Source organism: Anopheles funestus, chromosome 2RL, assembly GCF_943734845.2.
Source record: "Anopheles funestus chromosome 2RL, idAnoFuneDA-416_04, whole genome shotgun sequence".
Taxonomy (NCBI): Eukaryota; Metazoa; Arthropoda; class Insecta; order Diptera; family Culicidae; genus Anopheles; species Anopheles funestus.
In genome coordinates this window covers 65,531,249-65,558,486 of record NC_064598.1, presented here as the reverse complement: position 1 = coordinate 65,558,486, position 27,238 = coordinate 65,531,249, and the positions used below count along the sequence as shown (strand labels likewise).

General features: G+C 38.5%; 1 protein-coding gene across 1 annotated transcript; it reads left to right on the top strand.

Annotated features, from left to right (window-relative positions):
• The first annotated feature begins 80 nt into the window (after positions 1-80).
• Positions 81-25,474, top strand: LOC125765587 (abhydrolase domain-containing protein 2). The gene is made up of 6 exons (XM_049430899.1): positions 81-778; positions 22,490-22,662; positions 22,845-23,012; positions 23,094-23,274; positions 23,371-23,720; positions 23,846-25,474. The coding sequence occupies exons 1-6, from the start codon at positions 624-626 to the stop codon at positions 24,037-24,039; spliced, it is 1,221 nt and encodes a 406-aa protein (XP_049286856.1). The 5' UTR covers positions 81-623; the 3' UTR covers positions 24,040-25,474.
• The last annotated feature ends 1,764 nt before the right edge of the window (positions 25,475-27,238 follow it).

Here is a 27,238-nt window from a genome sequence, read left to right as displayed (position 1 = left end):
TTCAACTTGATATGTCCGCATATTTGCTATTTGGGAATCAGTTCATAGCCAGCCGAGAACGTTCCGCTGTTCAATGTTTACTGTTTAATTTTCCCTGCACGCGCATCGAGACGGTTTTCACGAAACGTCTCTGGCTAATCGGCCAAACGTTGCCGTTTTGTCGAGGAAAAGCCAATTTTCCTTCAGGCTTTTCATTTCCCCGTGTTTGAATATAAGTTCCGTCAACAGAAAAACGCTCTTTTCGCTACGTAGTTATAGAAAGTTGCATTTTAGGTGCATAATTTTTATTATTTCGAAAAGTGAATGTGAAAAACGTAACTCCGGTAAACGTGTCAGGCCAAGCCTCTTTAGGTACGAAGCATTCAGTGGTGCGTACGGAATTGAAAATTATCGTACTACATATCCGGTTCTTGTGTGTTTTGCTTAGCTGAAACGGCAAGCGAAGTGTAAATTGATGTGGATTACTAGATGGAAAAGGTGTGTGAAATTGTTTGGCGTAGTGCTCTGAATGTGTAGTGCGAAGTGACAGCAGCAGTAAAAACGAATCGCAAACATCCGCTATTTGGAGCAGAAATCATTCCCGTGAATTCAAAATTCAACCCCAAAACGCGTTGTTCGGCAACATGTCTCCCGCATTCCTGGCGGTCATCGCCGTCATACTCTGCATTCTGTTCCGGATACTGAACGTCAGCAGCACGCCACAGATCCCCAGCATCGTCTGCAAAGATGGCCAGTTTATGGAGTGCTTCAACAAGATTGCCCCGATGCTACGGGAACCGTAAGTTTTATTGTTTTGCCTTTCTCAGTCGAGCAGTTTAGCTGTTGTGCCTTCCATTCATCATTCTGCAAACCTTCGTTTCTGCCATCACGCCGTCGTATGAGTATGTGTGCGGGTTTGCAGTGTGTCTTTCCACGCCTATTTGTTTTGATTTCGCATTTGCACTTGTTCCTCTGCGCCGTCGCCTATTTTCGCGACGGATGCCAAGCTTTCCCTCATCAATGGAAGCGTCTAGATGGAAAAAGTGCGTTCATATGGAACCGTTACCGGAAAGAGCGGAGTGAGCAACAAAGCATGAACCCTCGTATGCCATTCATTACACCCTGCCACGATTCAATCCACCCACAGCTTGGTTGATTCGGCAGTTCAAAATCAAAGCAACCGTTGGAGCGAATTCGCCTGGAGACACATGCAACGGAAGCGATCCTAAAACCGGCCTTCCATCTCCAATTGATTGAGTATAGGGACGGTTTTCGGATAGCATCGTATGTTACCGAAAGCAGAAGCAACCTACGTATTTGGATTGTTTCGTTCGGCCACCTCCGTATCGCTGCCTCACTGCGCGGACGTATGGACGGTGGAGAAAGTTCCAAAACGTCGCAATAGCGGAATGGACGAAGGAGCAAACGAAGACAATCGTATCATGTTGTGTTGGGAAGCCAATCAGCCATACTTGCTTGTTTTTCCGTATGTTCGATCGTTGCAGGAAATTGGACCATGTTTGGGAGTGAACCAAATTATCATGCAATCCACGAGGCCGATCGGATGAACGGTGTTTATTATGCGGCATATTATTTTAATAAGTAATTGAAACTGGAAAACCGTTCGTCCAAGTCGTATGGCGTGAAGAACAATATGGACATTTGCTTCATTTTGGAGGAAAACAATGAAATGTTAAAGAAACAAGAGAGACAAAGGAAAAACAGTTTATAAATAATGCAATTGATAAAGCACGACCGAACAAATCTCGCCTATACTGTAGAATTGTCAAGCCAAATCCCTTCATTTATTTCGGTTTATTCGACTGGTAAAAACTGTCGTTTATTAAAAATTTATCTGATAATATTAAATAAAACAGCTCCGAGCACATTAGAAAGAGGAAGTGCCTTATGACAATTCTACTCACTTCAGCCCCATTATGTTGACATTTACCTGAAACTTTTTATTAAAATTCCAATGCATTAACGCAAAAAGAATACCTAATATTTCTTTCCTTATTCTTTTTTCTGATTTTTATATTTTTATTGGTTCTAAGTGCCCTTGCTTTTGCATTCAATTTCGCAATTCATTTTAAAGTACTCGAATTTAGAGCTCGCCATAGCAAACACACCAACAGGCCAGCCCTTGGAATGTTCTCTTTACATTGCAGTCGCCCTTGCTCCATGACTGTTTGCACACGAACAGCACGAAATCAAAAAAAAACACCAGAACCGGTCGTTCGGTGCAGCGTTTGCCGGCATTTTTGCTTATGTTTCCTTTCTAGGTCAGTTCCATTCATGGCCTAGCGGCGTTGAGAGAAACGACCATGCGTCAACAGCTCCATGTTAATCATATTGCGTGTAATCTCCCCACATGGTTATTTAGTCGGATCGGATGCAACACAATTTATAACGTAATGCGCGCGGGTATGCTTATTCCTTCCTGTTTTGGAGCAATAAGTTTACACATTCGGGTATTTATAGACCTTTTCTTATAGCATTACTACTCGACACTTGCATCATCAATGTCTCACTCGTACGACATTTGTCACAGCTGATAACGAAGGGCAAAACTTGTTCTAGAATTTGCGGCCCTGTTATCACACTTTGAGCACCACAATTCCGTGAAATATACTTCAGTGTACAGGGGTTCCTTCGAAACATGTCGTTTCGTTCAAAGTCCATGTCAGTAAATGGAGTTTGTGTACCGGCGATGATATCATTCGATCGTGTCTGGACCGACGGACGACCAAAATCGCTGAACAAAGTACAGTCGACTTAGCAACCGGCAAACCGCAAAGGAAACAGATCCGGTTAGTAGCCAAGCTGGCCCATACCATTGAAGAGTCATAAGAGGCAAACGGAATGAAAGATTAGTGAAGGCAGAAATGCATTGCACCTAAGCGCGTTCGGTTTGTTTGTTTTCATTCACAAAAATGTGCGCATGGTGGGAGGTAAACAGCTGGAGAATGGCCAAACCTCAAACGATCAAATATTCGCTGTTTCGATGAATATTAATTGCATGCGGTTCGTGTTTGGCTAAGGGCTATGCGGGTGGTGCACATTGCTTTAAGGCCACAGCTTTTTTTTGTTGTTTTACTTTTGATCTTCGTCTGCTGAAACCGAGCTGTTTGAAGCGTTGATTTAAATTGGCTACAACAGTAAATGAATAATTCAATCGTATATTTACTAACAAAACGTTTCTTTATCTTAAAAGGTTACAAAAAAAAACTTAATGATTAATAATGTTTTTATAAACAAAATACTTTACCATGGTTGTATAATATTTTCAAAAGAATCGTATAAAAAACATTATCGCCTTAAATCTCCTATTATTATTATCCTATTATTATTTTTTTTGGTGTATTCTTTTTCAATTCAGATTGCGAAATCAACAGATTCTTATTATATTCAATTTGTTTTCGAACTCAAATTAATTATTACTTAACTGATGTGAAGTTCAAACATATTAATAAGGAGCGCCTCAGAACCAATTAGTTAAAACTTATTCGGCTTTAGTCGAAATTTTTTTCATTTCTATTCTTCAGGATCCGCGTTCTCAGTGAAAGGATAAATAAATACATAAATATGTACTGTTTGCTAATGTTCTACTACTACTCGCTAATGTTTGTGATAGCAAATAGTTTTTGAAACAATTTATTCTCCAAATATTCACTCTTGTTAGAACAACAATTTCGGGTTTGAATTTAATTTTAACTTTTCTCACAACAATTTTCAAACGAATGGTATCCTGGAAAGGATCTACATTTTCAATCTAATTTCGAAATCTCGGCTATACAGTAAACGGGAGTATCTTTGAGTGATCCGAAACTTCGCCATCGTACCAGATCATACTGCATTTATGTAGCTCCTTCTCAACACGAATTCTTTTGCTAAGGTATGCAATTCATTGCACTCCAATCTGACTAGTCGCACATTTTTTTGTTATACATGCTCGTTCAGTGGGTACAACGAGGATAAGTTTTTCTTTGCTTAAATTGAATTTGAGTAAATTGCATTGTAATCTCTGCTTTTTCAAGGATAATAATTACTTTGAAGCGACTGGCAGGAAAATATAAAACAGTTAAGAAATAGTTTGATTAAATAAAAAGAGAAGATCTTATTAGCTTTTGATTTTCCGAATGTAAATCAGTTACCAAAGGTGAACAAACATCCAGGAATTTTGTAAAAAAATATGTGGAAAGAATGTATACTTATGCTTATGACAAATTAGTGCAAAATTATTTCACATAATTCAATTTTCATTTAAAAATATTATTATGCAAATTATCTTTAAAGTCTCTTGTACAATATTTTATCATCATTTCTTCAGCTTCATCTTTGTTTACTATAATAATAATTACTATAATCTATACTACAATATAATTTGTTTATTATAATCTAATATTCATATCATATTATTTATGTGTAAATAATATGTTTGCACGGGGTTCAAAATATCGATTGAAACAGCTGCAATTTTTTCTGCTTGACATCTCAATCAAACCTGGGATGAGAAAGGTTTTCTATGGTTTTTGAATGACCATTTCATTTATTTGTTGTGTTTTTCTTTACTTCAACATTCCATGTAAATATGTTTTATGCATGAGTTGTTTATCGTCGCGTCTATTATTTGTCCACCGAACGAGTCTTCGATTCGATGTGACATAAGATCGATATTGTGAAGGTTCCGTGGTCCACACTATCACAATAACACCAAGTTGTGCTTTATTTGTCTCGTCACCTTCTCTACCAGCTTAGTGTTATTTTTCGACATTGTTACCACGCTGTAAAAAAAATTGTGAGTTACGGAAAACAATCCATTTTATGGTAGGTATGGTGGCACATTTTTTTTTTCTATTTCCGGTTGGCAACATATTTTCCTCTTCTTTAATATTTCCGTACTCTCCCTTGTCTATGATTCATCTATTTCTCACGCAAAACTTCCAGCTCTCACCGGTTTTGATGTGACTAAAAACACCGATAAGAACATTATGTCATTCCGCATGACTAAAACGATTGTCCGCACGGAAATCAGCTTCCGACAGCCATATGCAGTTAAAACTCCTACTGATACGCAATTCATCCGATACCTGGTTTGGATATACGCATTACTTGTTATACACCCGGTGTGGTGGTATTTATTTTTCACCTTTGCTGCGAAAGTAAACCATTTTTTTCGTTGTTTTGCCCGGAACGTTAGAGAATCATGTGTCGGAGTTCCTCCTGTCTTTTGTCTCGCATTGGCACTGGCGTATTTTTAGCTGTTACCGTGTACCATTGCTGTCTGGTGTGGTGAAGGTCTAAAATGCCGTGCTCACCATTCCAGGGTGTTCTATGCATTTTGCCTCTCGTTCATTCTCACCCCAAAAGTGTACGGTTCTTTATGTGCGTTATCAATGTTCTGTGCGCCGTGTTTATGCCGCGTACAAAAATAAAAACACCTTAAACAAACGCTTGTTTGGTACCACAAATGTACTGAACGAATTCGCTAAATCGAACCTTACTGAGAAGGAAGTCTGACAAGCTACTAAGTGCTTGAGGAAAGCAGTAGATGCTTCGAGAAGGATTAGTGTAGTGATCAAACGAGGAAAAAAGAAAAGAAACTAAAAGCAAAACAAACATAAAAATGTAGGGGAAATAATAATCATCACTCACAAGCCACCCGCGCACTAATGATAATGAACGTTCGCTTATCGTACCCGAATGCCTGTGCGAGGATAATTTATTGCATGAACAAACTACCGGACAACGCAATAACAACGTAGCGAATAGTTTTCGGGTAGATTCTTTTCACCGATGGCTTAACATGTTCCTAGCTGTGCGAGACTCGAAACTTTTAGCTTTCCTCATTTCTTATCGATATTTTTTTTTTACCCGCGTTACTTACTAATATAAAGTTTTAGCTTGTGGCTTTGTTAACCGTAAACGACCGGAAAATCGAGCACAAAATAAGTTTTTCGGTCACAAAACGACGAACTTTTACGCTCGACGACATTATGAATGATACGGCGCACTTGTTGCATTTGGTTGTTCGTTGGTTTTTTATGTTGAATCTTACTTAATTATCTATTCTCATTCTCTGCGATTATTAGAGGGTTATAGAGATTATTTATTCCTGAAGAATTGAGAATATTCTGGTGAGTTTTTAGTTTTCAGCTCACTCTCGTTGTGGAGTTCACAACTTATACGACTAATAGGTATTTTATGAGACGTAGTTTTTATAAAATAGTTTTCATTCGATTTTTTTATAGAAACTAAATTTCCCCGGTGGCAATTGCATATCAACTCTGAAGTATGTACGAGTGGACTCGGGAGAGGGGAAAAAAGGTGCGAGAAAGTCTATATGATATCTGTTCAAATCGACGATAATTTAGCTTTTGAAATGTTGGTACTCAAATCCAATACCAATTAAAGAAAACCAGTTAGAAACTCTGGAAAATGCCTGAAAAGTACTTTGGAAAACCCAGAAGAAACCTGTTTGAAATGCAGTTTCGAGGAGAACTATGGAAATACGTTTTGAAAATATGGGAATCTTTGTGAAAATATATCGTGGAAGAATGCTTCAAATGTGGATGAAAGTCTCAAAATATGAGGAAATTTGATGAATGAAAACTTTAGTAAAAAGTAAAACTTAGTAAAACTGGGAAAAACTTATTTGAAAATAGTTTGAAATCTCGTGACATAATGCAGAAAAATTCAACGTTCACTCTGGTGTACAGTTCGCAATTGACATCGGAGTAAACACCTGAACACCAGAATTGCCATCGGAGTTGATTACAGATTCAATAAATTTCGTCTTCGACTACGGAATAATGCGGAACTTAACCACAGAGTTGACTTTCGGAGCAATACGGAGTCGACTCCAGATTTTATTGGAGTTGAATTCGGTTTTCTTGCTCCGAAGTCGGAGTGAATTCCACTCTGGAATTCCCATCATTAGTACCATCCTGATCTTCTGAACGCTAGATACGCTATATACAGCTATGTGTATACAAGAGCGAAGAAATCCAGAAATAACAGGATAAAACCTTCGCCGTTATAGTGTGTCACAAAGAAGAAATTATGTTGCCTATCATCCAAAAAAATGTTAAAAAGACAATTATTGTTGGACTTGAGTTGAATAGGATTTTCATATTTCGTTTGACAATTTTGTCAAGCTTCATCGCTGTTAAACTTTAATACGTATCATTAAGTTGTTGCTTTCTTTGATTTTTATTGAAGAATTACAACTCTCCAACAACTCTGCTCTAGATGATTGCACCAATATCACCAACCGTTGGATGATGTATCGTTCACTTAAAGAGTGTATTATTTTAAAGACACCTTATCCAACAGCAGCAGCGTTGTCAGTAAAAACTGATTAAAAATCTACATCTTTCTGCCTGTCTGACACGCTGTCTCGGCGGGTAAAGTCACGACAAAGGCTATTAGGTTTCTCCAAAGCTTACATCAATCTAATTAAGCGAACCTTGTCACAGCAGGGTAATTTAAAATTCGCCTTTAAACACTTTCTCGGTCCCTTAGCGACAGTAAACGCCATTTTTGGGGAGTGTTCTTTCACCTAGTTTAGCATGCAAAAACACCTACAAATCATCTTCTCGCTCCCATCGGGCACGTAAGCTACGGCTTTGCAAACATGAATGCTTGACGCCACCGTTGAATTGGTTCGTTGAGGATGTTTAAAGACAGACAACGTTGGTTCGTGTAAGGCAGTGGCACTGCCAGTAGCCGGCTGTTATAAACGCCATAAAATCCTGCTACTCACATGTTCATCGTGTGTGTCACAAAGCCGGCTAAGGCGGTTTTGTATTTCAATTAAGTAATGAACGAAGCCATGGGTTCGTTCTTAACTGTGCCATGTTGGTAGCGAAGGTGGTGATGTTTGACGACCGTTTTTGTGTTGTTGGTGCTACGGATGATAACTTAAGTTGAGTTCCCAACGCAATGTACACACTTTGCTTAGTAGCAAAAAAGGGTTTTAATTAACTGAACTTTGTATCATAGGCTTAGTGAAGTTATATCTACTTAGTGTGACGGATTGTTTACGGACCGCTGTATAGCCTTTTAAGGCGAATTAAAGTTGCTTTTAAAGACCAATTACAGGTCTAAATGTGGATAGTTTTCGGTTTCTAAATTAATATATTACAATTTAATAATGCTATAATAAAGTTTTTATTGTGTCAGTCGAGTAAGTAGAGTGCCAAATACTGATCAGTTCAAAGACAGCTCCCATCTCGTATGGTAAGACTTTTATTATGAAAAGATCATTCATTTTTATTCGCAAATTTATGCATTTTATCTGTTATTGACAAATTTATAACTTCAAGTGGAAATTCGAATCATTCATTTTGTTAAAATAGCTAAAATAAATTTATGATATTATTGGGGTCTCTCCTAAGCCCCAAAACCTAAACTGAAAGCGAATGTAAAGAAACGTGATATCTTTTCGCACAATGAAAATTTAATATTTCACAGCTCATTTAACATCCCACCATCTCAGCAGCTCCGGAGGATTTTATGGATGTCCTTTCTTTCCCGATTGCTTGTCGCTGGGTGAAATCAAACTTTCAAGTGGACTGATACGAGGACAAAGGATCCATGGAAAGGATGGTAAACGTCCACGGTGATTATTTGTCGCGTGGCCACCGGCGTTCGATGTTGGAACAAAACGCTTTTAACTCGATTGTACTGCAACGATAGGAAGGACAATAATAATAATGATGGACCCCGGTTACTTTAGCGGCTTTGGTGGTTCCGGTCGTCCACAATGTCGTCGTCGTCGCTTCTGGTCGGAATCGACGTCACGCCTGGTTGGGTAGAAAGCGAAACGGATCGCGCTGATGCAGCAATAAATGTGCCCCGGACTAAAAAGAGACACTCAAGTGTTCAATAAATTGAGATGCATAGGGGTCTGGTAGGGTAAAACAACCCCGAGCGAAGAGACGCAATTGTGAAGCGAAAAAAAAGAACTGATTGGTTGAACAAATGACCAATTTGTAGTTGCACAGTGTGTAGGTTGATGTCGTGGGTTTTGTGCAAGGTTTTGCACAGTGAAGTGAAATGGAAATTCTTTCACTTTTCATCGGATGAATGAAAACTGAAGGAAGGGAAAACATCTTCTCATTCAAGCGCGGCAGTTTTCATTCCGATAAATCGATGTAGTGAAGCGACAATTGTAACTTTTCCTTTTTTTTGTTGTTGTTGCGAAAAGTATAATAAATGACTAAATCATGACAAAATATAGACGAAGGATGAAGAAAGTAACGAAACCCTCGTGGGAAAATTGTACATCACGCCATGTGAAATGGCTATCGTGCAATTTTTCTCCATTCATTCATTTTTTAATATCTACGGTCTTGGTTTAACAATAAGCGCAATAAGGTTCTTTTTTTCTAAGTTCGTTTATTCGAACCTTTTTCTTTTTCTGTTCTACGTTTCATAACGTGGCCCTTCCACGAAACGAAAAGCATCTAACGAGATTCGGTTGATTGGCTGCAAATGACCGATGTCATCAACCATCGTTCTATTCGTAGTTATTGATTTTCTTTTCTTCTTGCGTTTAATTTGCCCTTTAATCTCGCCACCCTGACAAGGCTGTCGAAGCTCCAAAGGGAAAGAGATAAGTATTTTTTGTGTAAATCTTTATCTATACCTCCGGTGCGCTTAACGAGGATGAACTTTGTCTTCCGGCCTCCCTTTTGAGTGTTTAATTACTTCGATGATGCAGCAGTCGACTGTGACTGTGGTGTGGTGGTCAACGGGAATGAAAATCGGCATGCCAGATGGTAAAGCTTTTCCGTGGCCATAGTGTGAAGTTATGCGGTTTTATTGCTGAAGTTTTTCCATTCATAGACATAGGCTATGTTTAAAAGGTTATCGTTAGTTCTTTGCCTTCTGCGTCTATTAAGAACGTGTTGAAGAAGTGTACTTCATCATCAGATTTTTTAAAAGATGCGAAAAGTGCGCTGAAAGTACTTGGCGTAGCTGTGAATGGGCAGGAAAATGATAACTTTCTTTTACGCTTGACTTGGCTGATGTAAATCTGTTAGCAGGGGAAATTTAATTGACCTTTCAATTACTTCGTGTCATCATTGATTTTTTTTCTTGGCATTCTGTTTCAATGATATTGCTCTTTCGGTTGAACTTGCCGCATGAAATTATGTGAAGTTGAATATTAATTTTATTTACCCTTGCGAGAAGTGTTAATTTAAAATGTGGAATAAAATGTGAGAAATGTGTTTTATACAATATGTCACGTTTTTAAAGACTGCCTATATACGACTCAACAATTCTAATTGAATTGCAATTATGTTTGTGGCAATTTTTTTTCTTTCTTCACTACATGACTGTACTATTTTTTTCTCTCACACAAAATGGATTCGATTCGGCTAGTAGAAGAGCACGTGAAAAGCCTCGGGAGCGCTGAATCATTTTCAATTTGCTCTAATTGAGTCGAGTGTATGAATAGCAACGTCACATGAGTAGGAACGTTTCCACACAATCACACGTTGACTGGTTGATTTTCACAAATGCGCAAAAAATTTTTTGTTGTACTTACTTATCTGATTCTTCACTCTTTTTAGATTGCTTTCTTTTTTAGATTGCCTGCTTTTGGAAGCCTCACATTTTCAATCACAGATGTTGCTGGGGAACCGAATTATTAAGTATTTATTATGTTCCGGGAGTACTACTCTGCTCACGGAAGAGGGTGAAAAATTTGGCACAAAGCACCCAAAACAGTACAATGATTTCGGTGAAAGAATCCTTCGTAAAAGCGATTCGTATTTTGCCATTTACCGGGTCTTAAAAAAGGTCAGCGCATAAAGTTGTACTTTCCAACCGAATTGCGAGCACAAACTCGCGCTAACCTTTGAATCGCACAAACAAAGGGTTTTTTTTTCTCGTTCGGAACCTTAGGAATGTCGTACAAATAATCGTCTTGAGTAAAGTGTAAGGACGAAATAAAAATTGTGGAGCGGAATATGTTACTCATTTCCTATTTCCTGCCCTTCAATTTGAACGAGCTGCAAAAGAAGTCCCTGAAATGGAGAAATGCAAGGACAACAGGGAGTCGAGACGTTTTTTTGGCACATTGAAGAGTTCTCGAGGCTAAGACGACGGACAAGTTTTTCACGTCCGGTGGGAAAATTGTATCATTTCATCTGAAACCAAACACGATACGATAGCTGCACTTTCCCACCTGCATTGGATGCATTGGCACAAAAGGATTCGATGCTGATATCTCAGACATATCGCTAGACGTCACCGGAAGCTGGTCGAGACAAAGGCGTTGGTTGGTTCTTGTTCACGTGCCACCGATTGTCCGTACTGGCGCTAAAGTTGTAGGAAGAAGTTCGTTTTATTATGTTTTTTTTTAATGATTTCAACTTGGACATGAGCGCCTTAAGTTTTATAAGTAACAATAGGAGCCAAGAAACAAATTGAGAATGCAAACCACTAGTAGGAACGCTTGAGTCTCATCGTTTGGTGTGATTTGGAAAGAGGAAAACTCATTTTAACAACCTTATCACCCGACCATAATGTGTGTCTGTAGGTGTTGGAGCGAATTAAATTACTATCAATTTTTCCACCAAAGCTTCTCTTCATGATCTATAAAAACTCACACATGAGACATGAGTCTCAAGCATGCTCAAATGAAAACGTGTATCATAACAAATTTAATGTGTTTAATTTACAATTTTTAGTGAGCAAAGAAATGCACCCAAACCCGGATGCCCTCTGAATATGCTTTATTAGTTATGTGGGGCAATTTCTCGTGTATTTCTATGTTTTCACCTTTAAAAACTTCTGTTTGTTTTGCTCTACAAACGTGGAATTTAGGACGCTTCCGAAGTTTATGATTTCATTATAGCATTTCGGGACATAAATGCACCGATGTGCAACGTAAAGAGAGGCACCGAAATGTGCATGAAGGATGCGACAAATGATGCACATTTTTTGGAATGCATCCAAATATAGTTTAAGCTTTTGCAGTCTTTCATCTTTTGTAGGTGGTGTTTTGTTAGTGCACAAGTGTCTGGTGTCGTTCGGGTGAAAAATGTTCGTAGTTTCATGAAAAATTCCCCTGATAAATGCTGCACATGACGAGCTGTTTATTGTGGTAGTTTTTTGTCTCTCGTTTAAACTTTCGGTGGAACGGTGAATGGAACTAAACAGTGTTATAAGCGTATTTAAGAGAACAAATAAAATGATACGTTCAGCTATACGACCTACATGTTTGCTGAAACAAAACTGTTCCAATTCATAATGCAATAAAAAAATAAATGTCCATTTTGTTTCATTCGCGTCAATGTCAACAGTGTCGACGCAGGAACACATCAAAGTGGCCCCTATCTTCCGAGTGTTTTAGTTTTTTTTAACTCTATTATTTTATTGCAATGGAATAAAATATTTTTCGGCGAAATTGTCCACTTTTTATTTATTTAATAAATTTTGCGGAAACACAATGCTGCTCAATATGTATGAAGTTCAAATGAATGTTTTCCACCATTTTGTTGTTAACATGTTTGTTATTCAAACTAATGTCTGTGTTATTCAAAGTAACGACATTATTGTCTTTCAAGGAAAATTTTAAATTATGTTGCGCATACATAATTACAGTTCTGTTCTGTGATTAAAATATTTCATAGCATTTGACTGTTTAGATTATGTGGCTAAACTTGAAACTAAAAATGTTGCTTATTAAAATAAGTTAATAAAATCGCTGATGTATTGTTTTGTTTCACTGATTCTCAACATTCTTAAACTAAGCTGAAAACACTTTAACACACGCGTGTTAAGAAAGATTGCCGTAATATTCGCTTAAGCAATATTAAATTCTTACTAAAAACAATTAAATTATAAAGAAGAAATTATATAAAACATTCCAAACAAAAACTGCAATAACCGTACAACCATATTTTGCATTTCGAAATGGAAAATTCGCAAACATATTTCGCACAAACCAAAGGCTGCGTGCAATCTCCTAATAAAAGCAAATTAAAGACAAACAATCGTCCGATTGCTGAATTGACATTCGTTCAAACAAACGGTACAAAAGTAAACGGCGAGGAAAGGTGAAACGATCAAGAATATCCTTCAAGAAAACTTTGATCAAACTCCATTGAACGCAATATCGATTACTTCGCTCCTCGTTCGTTCGGTTTTAATGCTATTGGTCATTAGCTCGAGAGGCTTCCGTTTGCTTATGATCAGCAACATCATCATCATTAACCATCCTAATCGGCTTGGTAGTTACTTACTGTGTCTTTAGTATAGATAATGTGTCTTTTCAGCAAAAATGACAATGTGGTTCACGTTTTCCTTCTGCAATTTCATGTTTCATTATTCTTCCATCAATTAAACCTTCGTCCCACGTTTCATGGGTTCTGGAAATTGTTAAATCCGGTTAAGCGATCACGCTATCAAAGGCGTGATTTTACTTGTTTAGTGTCTTTAACATTCAGTCGCATCATTCAGCACGGCAAGCGATAAGTGAACCGACTCGTGTGCCGAAATTTAATTGGAAATAACCGGATTTTCTCCCCAGTTCCGTCTTCGTTGGTCGCACTGGTCTGATTTCGATTAACGTTGTGAAGGTGATAAAATATAATGGGCATTAACTAACAAAGCACCTTATCATGCTGTCTGGCCTGAGATCGGGCAGGACCGTTTTAATTACACTTGTTATAAAGTTGCTACTGATAGGATTATTTTAATTTCGCATTTTTTTTATAAATATTGTATTAATATATAAACCTTCCCTATTCGTTCGGTTGTTAGGAATAAATTTCCTTTTTGATTTGTTTAAGTAAGATTTGTTTCAGAGACACATATATTCATGCCTATCATCAAGCTCAACTGCTTAACAAAAAGCTTCCAATTTGGGTTATTGGCAGCATGTTTGGCTATTTGCTTGACAACTCAGAAAGCTGTCAAATTACCGGAATCCCTTTCTGTAACGTTTTCCAGAGCCCCAAACGGACACCGCCAGTATTCTTCATGACACTCAATAGCAATATTGATTTCATTGATAGAATTTTCAGCCAAATGAACGTTGATTATCAAAGGTAGAGATATGTTTTTTTTTATTTATGAGAGTTTTTGGTAGTTAATTTTATCAATTTTCCGATTGGTCAAATCATTATCATTATCATGCCGGGCAACTGTTTTGAGCGGCGTCGTTCGAAAGCAAAATTCTTCTATGATTAGTTCTTAATTTACATTAATTTTTATGTTATATTGAATACATTGAATTAAAACGGTTTTAGAATTTGCTATATTACTACGATAATATTTTTAACCAAATATTTGGATTTGATGATACGAGTATATCTTAGACCTTTGGATACCTCAAAATAAAAAAAAAGAAAAAGAACATATTTTGGCCTTCAATTTTCTTTGCTTTGGTTATGCAAACATTAGAGAAAACGTTTTCATCAATTTGAAAAAATCTTTTTTAAATTTTTTTCTCATCTGTTTGTCATCTGTGTTGAGAAAGCAATGGCCGTATATAACCGATTTGCCAAATTAGAAGCATTTTTCTAAGCATTTCAGTTTAATAATAGACATGTTTATCTTGAAACTTTCTTTTAATAGCAATACTACCAGCCCTAAATGAATAGTTTCTTCTACCATAAAAGCTTTTAATAAGGACTTGAATTTATTAGGCATTACACTAGGACTTCAATGCCATTTTAAAACATAAAAATTAGTGTTGTAACTTTTGAACTCTGTTACAAATCATCGTCAGCAACTTATTTTTCTTTTATTTGCCACCGTATTGCTTGTAACCACCTTTTTTTAATACAAAAAATGAGTGTTGTTTTCATTTTGTTTTTCCCATTTTATCCACTCTGCTTATATGTTACGTAAATTTGTTAATCTCTTCAGATGATGCAAGCTAGATACAATAAAAACCCATTTCCTTTTGCCATTCATTCATGGCGGTATCATGTGCACTAATGTCTAGGTGATATGCTTTTGTTTTGTTGGGTCTTGCAATGGTCTAGAAGTGAACGTATTTTTCATGCTCATTTCTTCACTCGCGTCATCTGTGCATCAAAAACACGTGCATTACGATGCACCTGTGCAATGCATTACGCGGTAGTAGGGATTACACTTGCACAACGATTGTGCTTTTCTTTCGATTCCGTCCATCCGTTCCGTCGAAGAGAAAAAGGAAAACAATGTTACCGCTCAATGTTTCTTACGCTCTTCAATTTTCCATTTTGCAATGTTGATTGTGTTTTAACTTCGCTCAAAGCTCCCTTTTTGCTTTCGTTGTATTTGTGAGCAACCTTTTACTTCGGTTTTTTTTTCATGTGCCGTTTTCTCTCATTTTCATTTAGAGTTTGCAATTTTGCCTTTTTTTTTGGTCTTGCTTTATGTTGCTGTCCCGTTGCTAGCGGTATGTTTTATGCCTAGCTTCCGCGAGCTGCTTTCTTTTCGCGTATGAGCAGGCGATCGTATATTGTGTAATGCGAAAAATAATCACAAGGGGGTGTGTTTTTTTTCTTTTTTACTTTTATGATGTTTTGACATGGTCGGTCATTCAACCGGTGATGTTAGTTAATCCGTGAAACGAAATGATCATACTTTTAAATCAATGATCATCCGCGTATAAGAGCGGCCAATATTTTTGTTACGGTTGATAAATGACACATTAGCATTTTTTCCGGAAAAAAAAGTTTTTCCTTTTTGTAAAACAAATGAAATAACAACATTTGTAACCTTATATAAAACTTATTTCATGCCTTTATTTTCATGTACTTATTTATATAAGAACAATTGTAAGATCTATACCATGCGATTTAATTAAATGTCATTCAAACGCTTGACCGTAGGTCACAATCTCGCTTTGTAATTATGTTCCTTTAATCAGTCTGCCCTGGGGAAGGTAAAGTAAATTCACTCGTCTGTCCAATGCCAACATCATACAACCATGCAACAATTCCGGAACGTTATCCAATGAAGGTTGCTTGGGAAGGAAGTAATGCATGCTTTCGGTCAGCCTAGCTGCCTTAATCCTCAGTCAGTGGTATGTAATGAACCGGCGTGGACCTTTACTTAAGAATCCTTGCATAATCCAGTGTCAGAAGCATTCGAACGTAAACACAATAAACTATACACGAAACGAGTCCCATCGTATGAATAGTCTCACAGCCTGGAATCCATCGACTGTGTGGCTGGTTTGGCAAGAGGATTCTCTATTGTCGCTGTCCTTTCGTTCCTGGCTTTGTCTCTAATGGATGTTGTAGTCTGGTGACACTAAACATACCATAAATTCTGCTCTTCACACGACTTACGTTCCGTGGTGCTTGATGCGGCTCGTGTAAAGCTTCCATAAATCATGCATTTTATTTCGTTACGTTACAAAAGCACCATTTCTAACGCTGTCACGCATCCAACAAGTGAAGTTTTTTGTTCCGATTTATCGCACAAAATGATTGGCTGCGAAAAATTACCTTCCGATCAGCGGTCAACAAACGGAAATTGAAGTGGTTGGCCAGCGATTTAACATGGTGCCGGATTTATGTAACCGGAAGATTTGCGACCATCCCACAACAATCACATTTAGGAGATGGATTATGAAGCTTATGTCATTCGTCCGTCGCAGGTCGATTTCACCGTTGTCAATGTTTGTAGCATGGCCACGAAAGAGTGTAAAAGCTGAACCAGATGTCAGCATTAGTGATGGGTAAAATTCTATTTTCTTCGTAGTCGTCTCCGGAACGGTTGTATGAAAGCTGGTCAAATAAAATCATCGATGATAACGGAACTTTCAAAACATTGGTACTCAATTCCAATACCAATTGAAAACTATGAAAAATACCAATGAAAACTGTGGAAAATCCAGAAGAAACCTAGAAGAAAATATGGACAACTTCAATTGAAAAAATCCATAAAAAAATATTTTAAAGCTTTTGAAAATCTATTAAAAAACAAACACAAAATATGAGGAAAATTAATTGGAAATTGGAGTCGAATCCGGATTTTGCTGGAGTCGAATCCGGTTTTCCAACTCCAGAATCTGGGTGGATTCATAATTTCTCGCTGGAGTTCCTATTACTAGTCACCATCACGGTATCGATTCTATTGTTTTCTGTATATTATGTATGGAATATAACATTTTAGGGAGCAATGAATAATTATCACTTCTACTCTATGGTTCCTTTCTGAAGTTTGTCAATATTGTTATTTTTTCTGCATATAAGTGTTTGATTAAATTTGAATATTTGTTTTAATATTTTTGTTTGTTTCGACTACCTAGTATAGAGTTTAATTGGGTTCTTCTCACTCAAATACAAACCAAAAGATAGTGCTACCAACCGGAAACATGAACCATATTCGTAGAATTGGCAATGAATGGCAGTAAATTGAACCGGCGTTTTATCGAAAAGGTTGAAATATTCGTCAGAATAACCTTAATTACAATTTCGCAAGAATCCTATCAATCAATGGCGAATATGTGCAATAGGTATATGAAATATAAATGGTTATAACGTATTCTTTAAAAAAGTAATTGATTTTGAATGGCGATGAAGAGAATTCGTGTTTTCTGAATGTAATTAAATGAAACAAATTTTCAAAATTTTCTAAGCTAGAGAAATTTGCAGCCTTCTGGACCGAAACGTCCGAGAGAGCGGGTTGCCTAACATGAGTTATAGAACACCTTTGCCACTGTAACTAATATAAGTTCAGCTTCGATCTAACTATCCCACTATGGTGGGATAATATAATAAATTTTGAGCTACTACGAAGAAGTCGAATAATCTTTCTATCAAGAAATGCATTACTCTTACTGATTTCTTCATAAAGTTGTGCTTCATTCATACATAAGCATTATATTTACCTTTTTATTTTCGCTTTTCCATAACTAATTTACTTACTTTACAATGCGTTTAGTGCGAATGATGTTTGTTCCATTTAGACAGTGCATCCGCACACACACACACACTTTTCATTATTTCGAGTTTCATTGTCAACGAGCCGCAAGGGATGCTGGTGTTTAGCATAATAATTACTTCATCCTTAACGAATGACACCAATCATAATAATGAGGTAAATAAGAGCTAATTAAATTAATTAGCATACCCGAAAGCTATGAAACATTTGTTTGTTTTGTAATGCTGAAAGAGTCCTTCACTATAGAGCTTAACAAGAACCATATATCTGGTCAAATAAATGAAAGTCAATTAGGATTGCATAATAGTACGGATTTAATTTCATTATCTATTTCGTTACAAGTGGAAGAAGCATTTATTCTAGGACATTTACCAACGGAAATTGCTACATTTGGTTCTATTAATGAATTCTTCAAACCAAACAGTTTACAGATGCACACGTTTGATGCATATAAGTTAACCAACGGAAAGTTTCGTGACTTACACATTCATTCCGAAATCAATTTGTTCATGATTGCAGACTATATCCAACCGAGATGACTTCGAAATGGAATAAAAAATGAGTGAAAGCGCCCCTAGCCCGTCGGGTAAATTCAACCGAATCCTTGGATTTAGTACGGATTTGTCGGATGATTTGAAAAAGTGGATCAAGACGGGTCCCTTTTTTTTTAAAGGTCATCTAAAATCGCTTACATCATCGCATTCGTTGATACCTTCCACAAAGTCTCATGACACGGTTCTAAAGAAGGAAAACGTGCCACTTCGCCGCAGGACACTGAATAATGATGTTCCCAAGCTTGTTCCCAATTTTTTCCGTCATGTCTCGTCGCCGAAAGTCGTCTGATGTTTCGGTTACACAGAAATACTTCATGCCGGTTTTGCTGAAGCTTTTCCGAACCGGACCGAACTCGATCCCCATGGACACGGTTGTTTGTATAAAGTGCAACATGATCTTGGACTCAATTAAATTTTACAACCAAGCAATATTCCTTCCCTTTACACACTTCGTTCTTTTTATGTTGCGACAAACATGAGAGGATTCCTTTTTAACAACAAACTAGTCGTTACCTTAATCGCTTTTCCTTTTTAAAATTAATAAAATGATAGTGTTTAGAATGAAGGAACACCCAAACTTCGTTGTCTACATGGGTTTAGTATGGTGAGTTCGATTAAATTAATTAACTAATAATTAGACGAAGCCTTTTGAATACTTAAAAACAAATTTATTTCCACTCCAATTACTATTCCAACACACTATTGGTACATTATCAAATTAAAAAGAAAACAAGTCTCACGTGTAATGAAATGGATGTTATTTTTTATTAATAAAATCACGTTCAGCAGTGTACTGATACGGGGGTCGAGTGGAACGTGTTAATGGAACACGAATCGTTTTATCATTCCTACCTTCCTACCTTCTTTTCAACATGCGACACCATCACACACCGTATGTCATCGTCGATTGATTTTGGAATGGAAAGCAGAGAAAACGAATAACGTCGGATTTGCTTACTGACTGCTGATGGTCCCACTTTGAAAGATGATCCCTTTTTCCGTACGTTGAGGACGGATGGCCAGATAAATCATTCCACTCCACACGTCGTGTGCGTCGTAATTTATTCGCTGTCGAGTGAGCCGGCAACAAATTCCGATCAATTTATTATGAATGTATGTTTCGGTGTGAAAAGTTCGACAGAAGCAGCAGCAACATTTCGGTGCTTCATAATGCATGCTCAATCTTGTATCCATTCAGAGCATTCACTGAGTAATCAAAAATGTACGGCGAAGGTGTGTAAATTGAAATGATCACTGAACAGCAGGTATAAAGTACAACAAAATGTGTCATATCTTGCCGTTGGTATTACAAAATATAAAGAACAGAGCAATTTACATTTCATTCCGATAAAAGCATGGTGGTGACACAGCGATAAAACATTGAACTGAACCCATGTGGAATACTATTATACTACTGCAATGCAACAATGCTTCTTTCTAGATTCGAAATCTGTGTTGGCCATTTCAAGCACGCAAATAAATTACATATGTTACATCCTGGGACCGGATGGTGTGAAAGCAATCTGTGGAAAAATTGTCGCACAAAATTGCTCCTCAAACAACCCTGACCTACATCACATTAAGAATCCTTGTACCTTATATCATTGGAACTATTTTATAGCATTATAGCAAACACTAAACAATGTTTATTTCAAATAATTCAAAAAACCTTCAAACTTTTATCATAAAATATTCTCCGTTGTGCGGTGACTATTAGATATGTCCGGGACAATGTCAACCCTTTAATTAGAGCCGTTTCGTGCTAATATGACACCAGGTACCGCCTACAGTAACGACATCGGCCACTACCATCTATTCCATCCATTGCAGAGACTTGTCCAGTGGTGAACAGATCACACACCATTTGGAAACTATTGGCGCCAAACAAACTGTGAATGATAAAAATGCTGCTGCTTCCAGTGAAACACAGCACAATCACGCTTAACACGATAGCACCAGCAAATTGCTAACCTGGGAGAAAATTATAACCTTACCGGTAAATCGATTGTAAGCAGCTGTGTGGAAAACTTTAAATCTCCTTTGGGGTGTTAGTCCCGTTTGTCGTTCCTTTTTTCCGTTGCCCTGAAGGATAAAGCGCATCATCCTAGGAGTTGTTGTTCGTATCGACATTTTTCCCAGCGACAACTTTCCTTCGTGGTGCGAAGGTTTTTGGGTAAAAGTTTTCCAGGAAAATGGCCATCATAGCAAATCGCATAAATGGGAATGGGATATTTTGTACCGTGCCTGTACCAAAGAAAACTTGTTTGGAAACAGTTTTGGAAAGATTGGATTAGATTTTTGTGAAAAAGGTTACTTTACTTAACGAGAGTCAATTTGAATAAGGAATAGATGCACCACTTGTGTGTTGGAAGTGTTTGTTTAGCACTGCTTTCATTACTACTGATGTTAGGTTTGGGAATTCTTTTCTTTTCACAGTAGATGACCGTAGTGATTTCGATTATCTCGTAAAATCGCCCCCGGACCTAAAGTTTGGCCATAAAACAGTTTTAAACCACAAACGCTAAGTTAACTTATTTTACACCACAAATATACGAAGGAAATAGACCTAGATTTGAAGACAGAAGATAGAAATAGAATAGATTCGTTAAACAGATATCGACTGGAGTTGCGAAATAGACCTTACAGGATGTGATATTGGGGTCTTTTTGGTGGGACTGGAAATAAATCTTATATTGTGAGTTGCTCTAATTCCAATTTCAATTCAACACTTTTTTTATCTTTATTATCAACAAGTGGCCTTTTTAGGATGCTAGCGATTCATTAAAAACTAACAGAATTGACCAAAAGAAGAAGCTTTAGTACTTTAGTCCGAACATGTTTTTGAGACAAAGATCTAATACTTTTATGTGTGAGCAATTTACTTTTTGCAACGGTTTAACAATCAAAACGATGCCAATTTCACTCAAATCGTACAATTCATAAGCTGTTAAATGAAGTTTTCAAGTTGAAGTAAAACTAATGCATTTCTTCCACTAAATCATTCTTCTTGTTATGAACATTTTACCCGACCCTTAATCTGTACCATTTGATGGTAGATATCTTTGTCAGATTAGGACAAATATTGATTGCGATTAAACAAGGCTATTTGCCACGATACATAATTTCCTTTATTTCCACCACAATGGAGCACCCAGTTTGCCAGTTCTGCAAACGAAACAAGATGGGTGAAAACGCGTGTACTTGGAACAAATGCATCCAGCTGGTTAGGAGTCCCATCAGGTACACCAGCTCTGCCTTATGCCCCGTAAAGAAAATGTGCATCCGCTAGTTCACCTTGGCAGAAAAGTTACACCAACGCCACCGACACGTGTACACGTGCCAGAAGGTATACCGGATTGGATGGTTAAGCCAATCCTTCCAGAGTAGCCAGAGTAACCGATTGCGTGCAACCAACGGATATATACGCATATCGAAGAAGGCACCAGCACAGCGGTTTGTGTAGCTTGTGTACGCGTTGTCACTGATTTATAAGGGGTATGGTACGTCTCGTGCAGATTTCCACCGATAGCAGTAAGGATATTGTTGTGCTTTCGCTATGTTCTGTACGGTACCCAATAAAGACCACCAAACTGTATCCAAATCCCATACATCAAATTGTAAAACAGGAAGAGACAAGTACCAAGGAATCCTTGGCGGCGAACGTAACCTTTAACCTTCCTTCGAAAATAAGAAATGGCAAGATGAAGTTTCTTATCACGGTTCACGGAAACCCATTCGGTAGTGGTAGGGCAGATGTGTATAACGTGCTTTGTGTACCACCTTTTAACCTCTATTTGATTGCTACCTGCGATTTTTCTCTGTTTTCTTCACTACGGCGTTTCGTTGTTAGCATGGCTGTTGGAAAATTTACCACCTACAAAACCCAGTGCGCGTGTTGACCGTCCTCTTATCGATTCGTACCAATCGCATAACCCTAAAAACCGTCCCAAGGCACACGCGCTGCTCCTATTGAAGGAAAACGTGAATTTTATGCTGAAAGGATACTAATGTTACTTTCCTTGCTTTGCTTCTTCTATCATCCCTACCAGATATATTCCAACCCGCCTGTGGGGCTTTAGCGGACACATCCAGACAATAATTCACAGTATTGTGGGGCGCGTCAAATGTCCGTGGCCTCTAGGCGAACGAGTCTACCTTGCGCTGACGGACGGTTCCACGCTAACGTACGATCTATACCAGCCGCTAATTACGACGGTCGAAGGTAGGTGAACCTGTTCAAAAGATCAAGCATCAAAGTTGAAATGCACCCCGCGTCTGGTGGTCGTACTACTAGTAGCTTGCGTGACACGCACATTATAGTTTTTCCGTGAGAACTTTGGGGCATTTATTAATGTGATGTCATATGTTTTCTGCTTTTCCGTTTTTTTTCCTCCATCCCGACAGACGACATTACCGTTGCCATTTGTCCAGGAATTGGCAACTCGTCCGAATCGGTGTACATTCGCACGTTTGTGCACTACGCCCAGTGCCACGGATATCGGTGTGCGGTGCTGAATCATATCGGTGTCCTCGACAGTGTGCAGGTGACATCGAGCCGAATATTCACGTACGGTAGGTGTATCTCTTATCCCACTGTTATTCGGTCGCTTCCACGGAAGTAGTTTAAACCGCAACGGGTTTTTTACATTGCAGGTCATACGGACGACTACTCGGCAATGATAAATAGCTTGTTAAAGAAGTATCCCACGACAAACATCGTGTCCGTCGGTTTCTCGCTCGGTGGTAACCTCATCTCCAAGTATCTCGGTGAGGCAAAGCGGCCGGCCAACATCATCGGTGGCGTTTCGATCTGCCAGGGCTATAATGCGGTGGTGTAAGTATTACACCGAGAGCTTACACCTCGTTTGGTGCCCGTATTTTTGTGATGATGATGATGTGGATTCATAATTCTTGTTGTCCTCTTATCTAGTGCCACCCAATGGTTGTTGAAGTGGCAAAACTTCCACCGATTCTACCTGTACGTGCTGACCGAGAACGTGAAAAGCATCATCATGAAGCACCGGCACGTACTGCTGTCGGACGACATCAAGCAGCGGTATCAGCTGAACGAGCGGGACATTGCAGCTGCAGCTACGCTACCGGAGCTGGACGAAGCGTACACGCGCCGGGTGCATCAGTTCCCAACGGTAAAGGACATGTACAGCTGGAGCTCATCGCTAAACTATCTTGCCAACATCAAACGACCGATGGTGTTTGTGAACGCAAGGGATGACCCACTGGTGCCGGATAATCTACTCGAACCGGTGAAACAATTTGCCTGTGAGTGGCACGCTTTGCTTCGTTCATCTTCCGAACTTTTAGCTAGTTTTATGTGATACTGAAAATGGTTCTTTCTCTCTCTCTCTCTCTCTCTCTCTCTCTCTCTCTCTCTCTGTTTCTCACAGCTAGCCACAACCAATCGCTTTATATCGAGCTTGCAAACGGTGGCCATCTCGGTTTCTATGAGGGTGGTCTAGTATATCCGAATCCAGTAACCTGGCTGGATCGAGCGCTAGTGTCACTGATTGGTGGCATCGTGATGTCACACAACGATTTGCTGGTGGCGAAACGGACAGCGTCCTCATCGGTGGTCATTTAAGATTCACTGCTACCATTCTCTTCGATCGGTGCACCACCACTAGCTGCATCCGAGCTGAGCCAGCTGCTTAGCTATGGACGGGCACGATGGGGGTTGCTGTTTGCCGCCCTTCCATCGACGCCCTCGGTGCGCGGTGTAGTTATGGCCGTGCTGAAGCTGTTCCTTTCGTTACTGTTCCCGAAGCCAAAGGTTGAATTTCCAACCGAAACACCGACATAGATCCAACGGTAGATGGAGTTGGAATGGAACGGTGTTTGGAGCCGTCCGATGTGCCGATGCGAGGTTAAATGATATGAACTGGTAATCATTAAACAAAACAAACTGGAAGCACCGCGCACCTCCTTTACACCTTGCATACCGATAATTGCTATTATCAACGGTGGCATGACACGGCGACAAGACATCTGAGAAGGAAAATGAAACCGAACGAACGGTTCACACCGGCGAGCAAGCATGTGAAGGAACAGCACGTGCGCCATACAAAATGCATACCATTATTCGAAGGGATTGGTCGTACGGAAGCGAACCATGGTTCGTTCGAATGATGAAGCGATGGGATTTATTCGCTTCTAAAAACAGGAAGAGGAGCACAAATTATACTAAACACCACCACCATCACCACCATCATATCCCAGCACTGCTACTGGCTGGAACGAGGAAAGTGGTGTTGTTGACGCATCAAGCCCCAGTGCACGATTAGCGGGAAGGAAAGCATTAAGTGAGCATTATTATTTAAGAATGAAACATAAGGGCAGGCAAAGCTTGCACTGTACGCTGAAGGGCAGCAGAAACAGGAAGCAAAGCATGCACGTGGATGCATAGCAAATGTGCTGTTTTCGAATATATACACTACACCATATTTCCTTTAACTTCACACTAGGTATAACCAGTACTATAAGTCATCATCTTCATCTCGTAGCTATACTGTCCGTGTGCGTCCCTTTGCTAACTCGCGTTTATCCATTATTTTTGTTAGTATCTAAGATCTTATGTTTTCTTTGCTTCTCTATCTGCCGATACCATTAGCTAATGCACCGAAATTGTAACGTGTTCGTTTGTCCTCGAAATAGGACAAACCCGTGGCTCGTTTTTCTACCGCTGCATAGTTAATACGGCTCTCATCGCTATTATCATCGGTATCAATATTAGCGAGTCATAGCATCATAACTATTTTAACGCTTGACAAAGAGGAAAGGACAAAGCCACACGTTGCACGATGTATGTATACGTATTTAATCGATGTATGTACCGTACCGGTAATTCGTCCTCCAAGGGAGCGCGTATTTTATGAACGTGGTAGCAGTCGCAAAATGTGATGAAAATCAAACAAATTTAACAGTTTTTCGGACTTTGTCCGAATCCGAATTCCGGTAACAGTGGCATCATCCTACATAGGTTTGTCTCTTTACACACAGTGAGGCAATGCTGCCCATACACTCGTTTTTACTAGGAGGATAGCTCATGGAAAATATTGTATATTGTGATAAATGTTATTGAAAATTGCTGTTGCAAAGATAGGAACGACACAGTGGTGGGAAACTTAGAAGTTTGAGAAAACCAAACCAACAATAATACAATATCAACTTGCGGGAAAAAAAAGAAAAGTGCACGTTAACTTTTGTATTGCTGAAGCAACAGGTGGTTGCGCACATTGCGTAGCGGTGTTTGTATGCTGCCGTTGTTTGTTGACCGTAGATACCATTTTATCGTCCTACCCCTAGTGGTTTCGCCCTACACTGTACTACAACCCTCACATCGTTTGTGAGGTAGTGGCAAACAGAAAGGCAATCGGGAGTCGGTAAGGTTTCATCATAACGCGTAAAAAACAATTGTACGACGTGTGAAATTTTCCTGTTGATAAAAAAACGCATCGTGACGATGATGATGAAGTGTTAAACAACTGACTGACTCCTTAGATTTTTTTTAGGAGGCTGTACCCTGCTTCGTATACACGGGATTTCATCATTAGACTAGGAATTACACGGATTCTAGTATTCCAAAGTACTGCTCAAATATTCGGAAGAACTCGAAAATCGATTGTAATTTATTATGGGTTATTGCAAAACCTTCAAACAATACGAACATCAAAACTGTATATGTTTCGCTCGAATTAAAAAAAAAACATTCCATTAACCGGTCACCCATCCTCCCTATTCAAGGTAAATCCCAATCTCGAGAATGAACAAAGGAAAAGTTTCGCTACAATTTACTATGCACCCTATTTGTGCCCCCGGTTTTCGTCTTGGAAGTACCTTTTGAAGAGCCCTTTTATTATAAACTCTTGTGTTAGTTTTTCGACGCTTTTCCTTACCTATTAAATGTATCCAGCGTCCCGAGCATAGAGCATACAACAGCTGAGCGCTGATGAAAAGGACATTTCCTTTCGTGGTAGGAAAAACAACACGTTAAAATGTTTGTTACTTGATAACACAAATAACGTAGATGCTGTTGCGAATACAGGACGAAACAGAGAAGCTTTATCTTGTGGTTAGAGCATGAGCGCTGTTGGTAATTAAGTGCGATGACTCCCGGCTAGGTTCCACGGTCAGTGTGACCAAAATGAAGGAAAAAGGGGGAAAAAGGAACTGCTCTTACTGAATAAAATAATGATTGTGTAAATTGTGTTTTCTGATTCGAAATGAAAGAAATGTGGTTCATCTGCAATAAATAATTGATGGAATTTACAATCGTTATTTCTCTTTTGCTTATATCGTTAGTTCCCTGCTCTTCAAAAGATTTGTCAAACTGGGAATAAAAAGGATTGTAACGTAAAGTTTTTTGAAAAAGTTGATGCAACGGTCCAACGGTCAATTTGAATTTGTGTTGTACTAAAATCATTATTTTGAATATCTCCAAAGAAATATTGAATATCAAGTAACATATCATTAGGCAACGTGCTTGTTAGTAATATCTTCATAAGAAACTAAAACAAATGGAAAAGTGAATAAAATTCCTAAACTGTGCATTTAACGCAAACATTAGTTACGTTCTCTATGTTTTGTTATAACCGTGATTAAATATATAAAAACGCAATCCTTGGGGCATATAAGTGAACACAACTGTTATCGTTTTTGCTCTTTCATAATATAATGTAAGTTTGCGTAGACTTCAATTATTTACGCATGATTGAAATAACGTGTGTTAAAAAAAAAGATTTCCATCCGGAGCGGTCATTCCTGGTCGGAACATCGTCAATCTT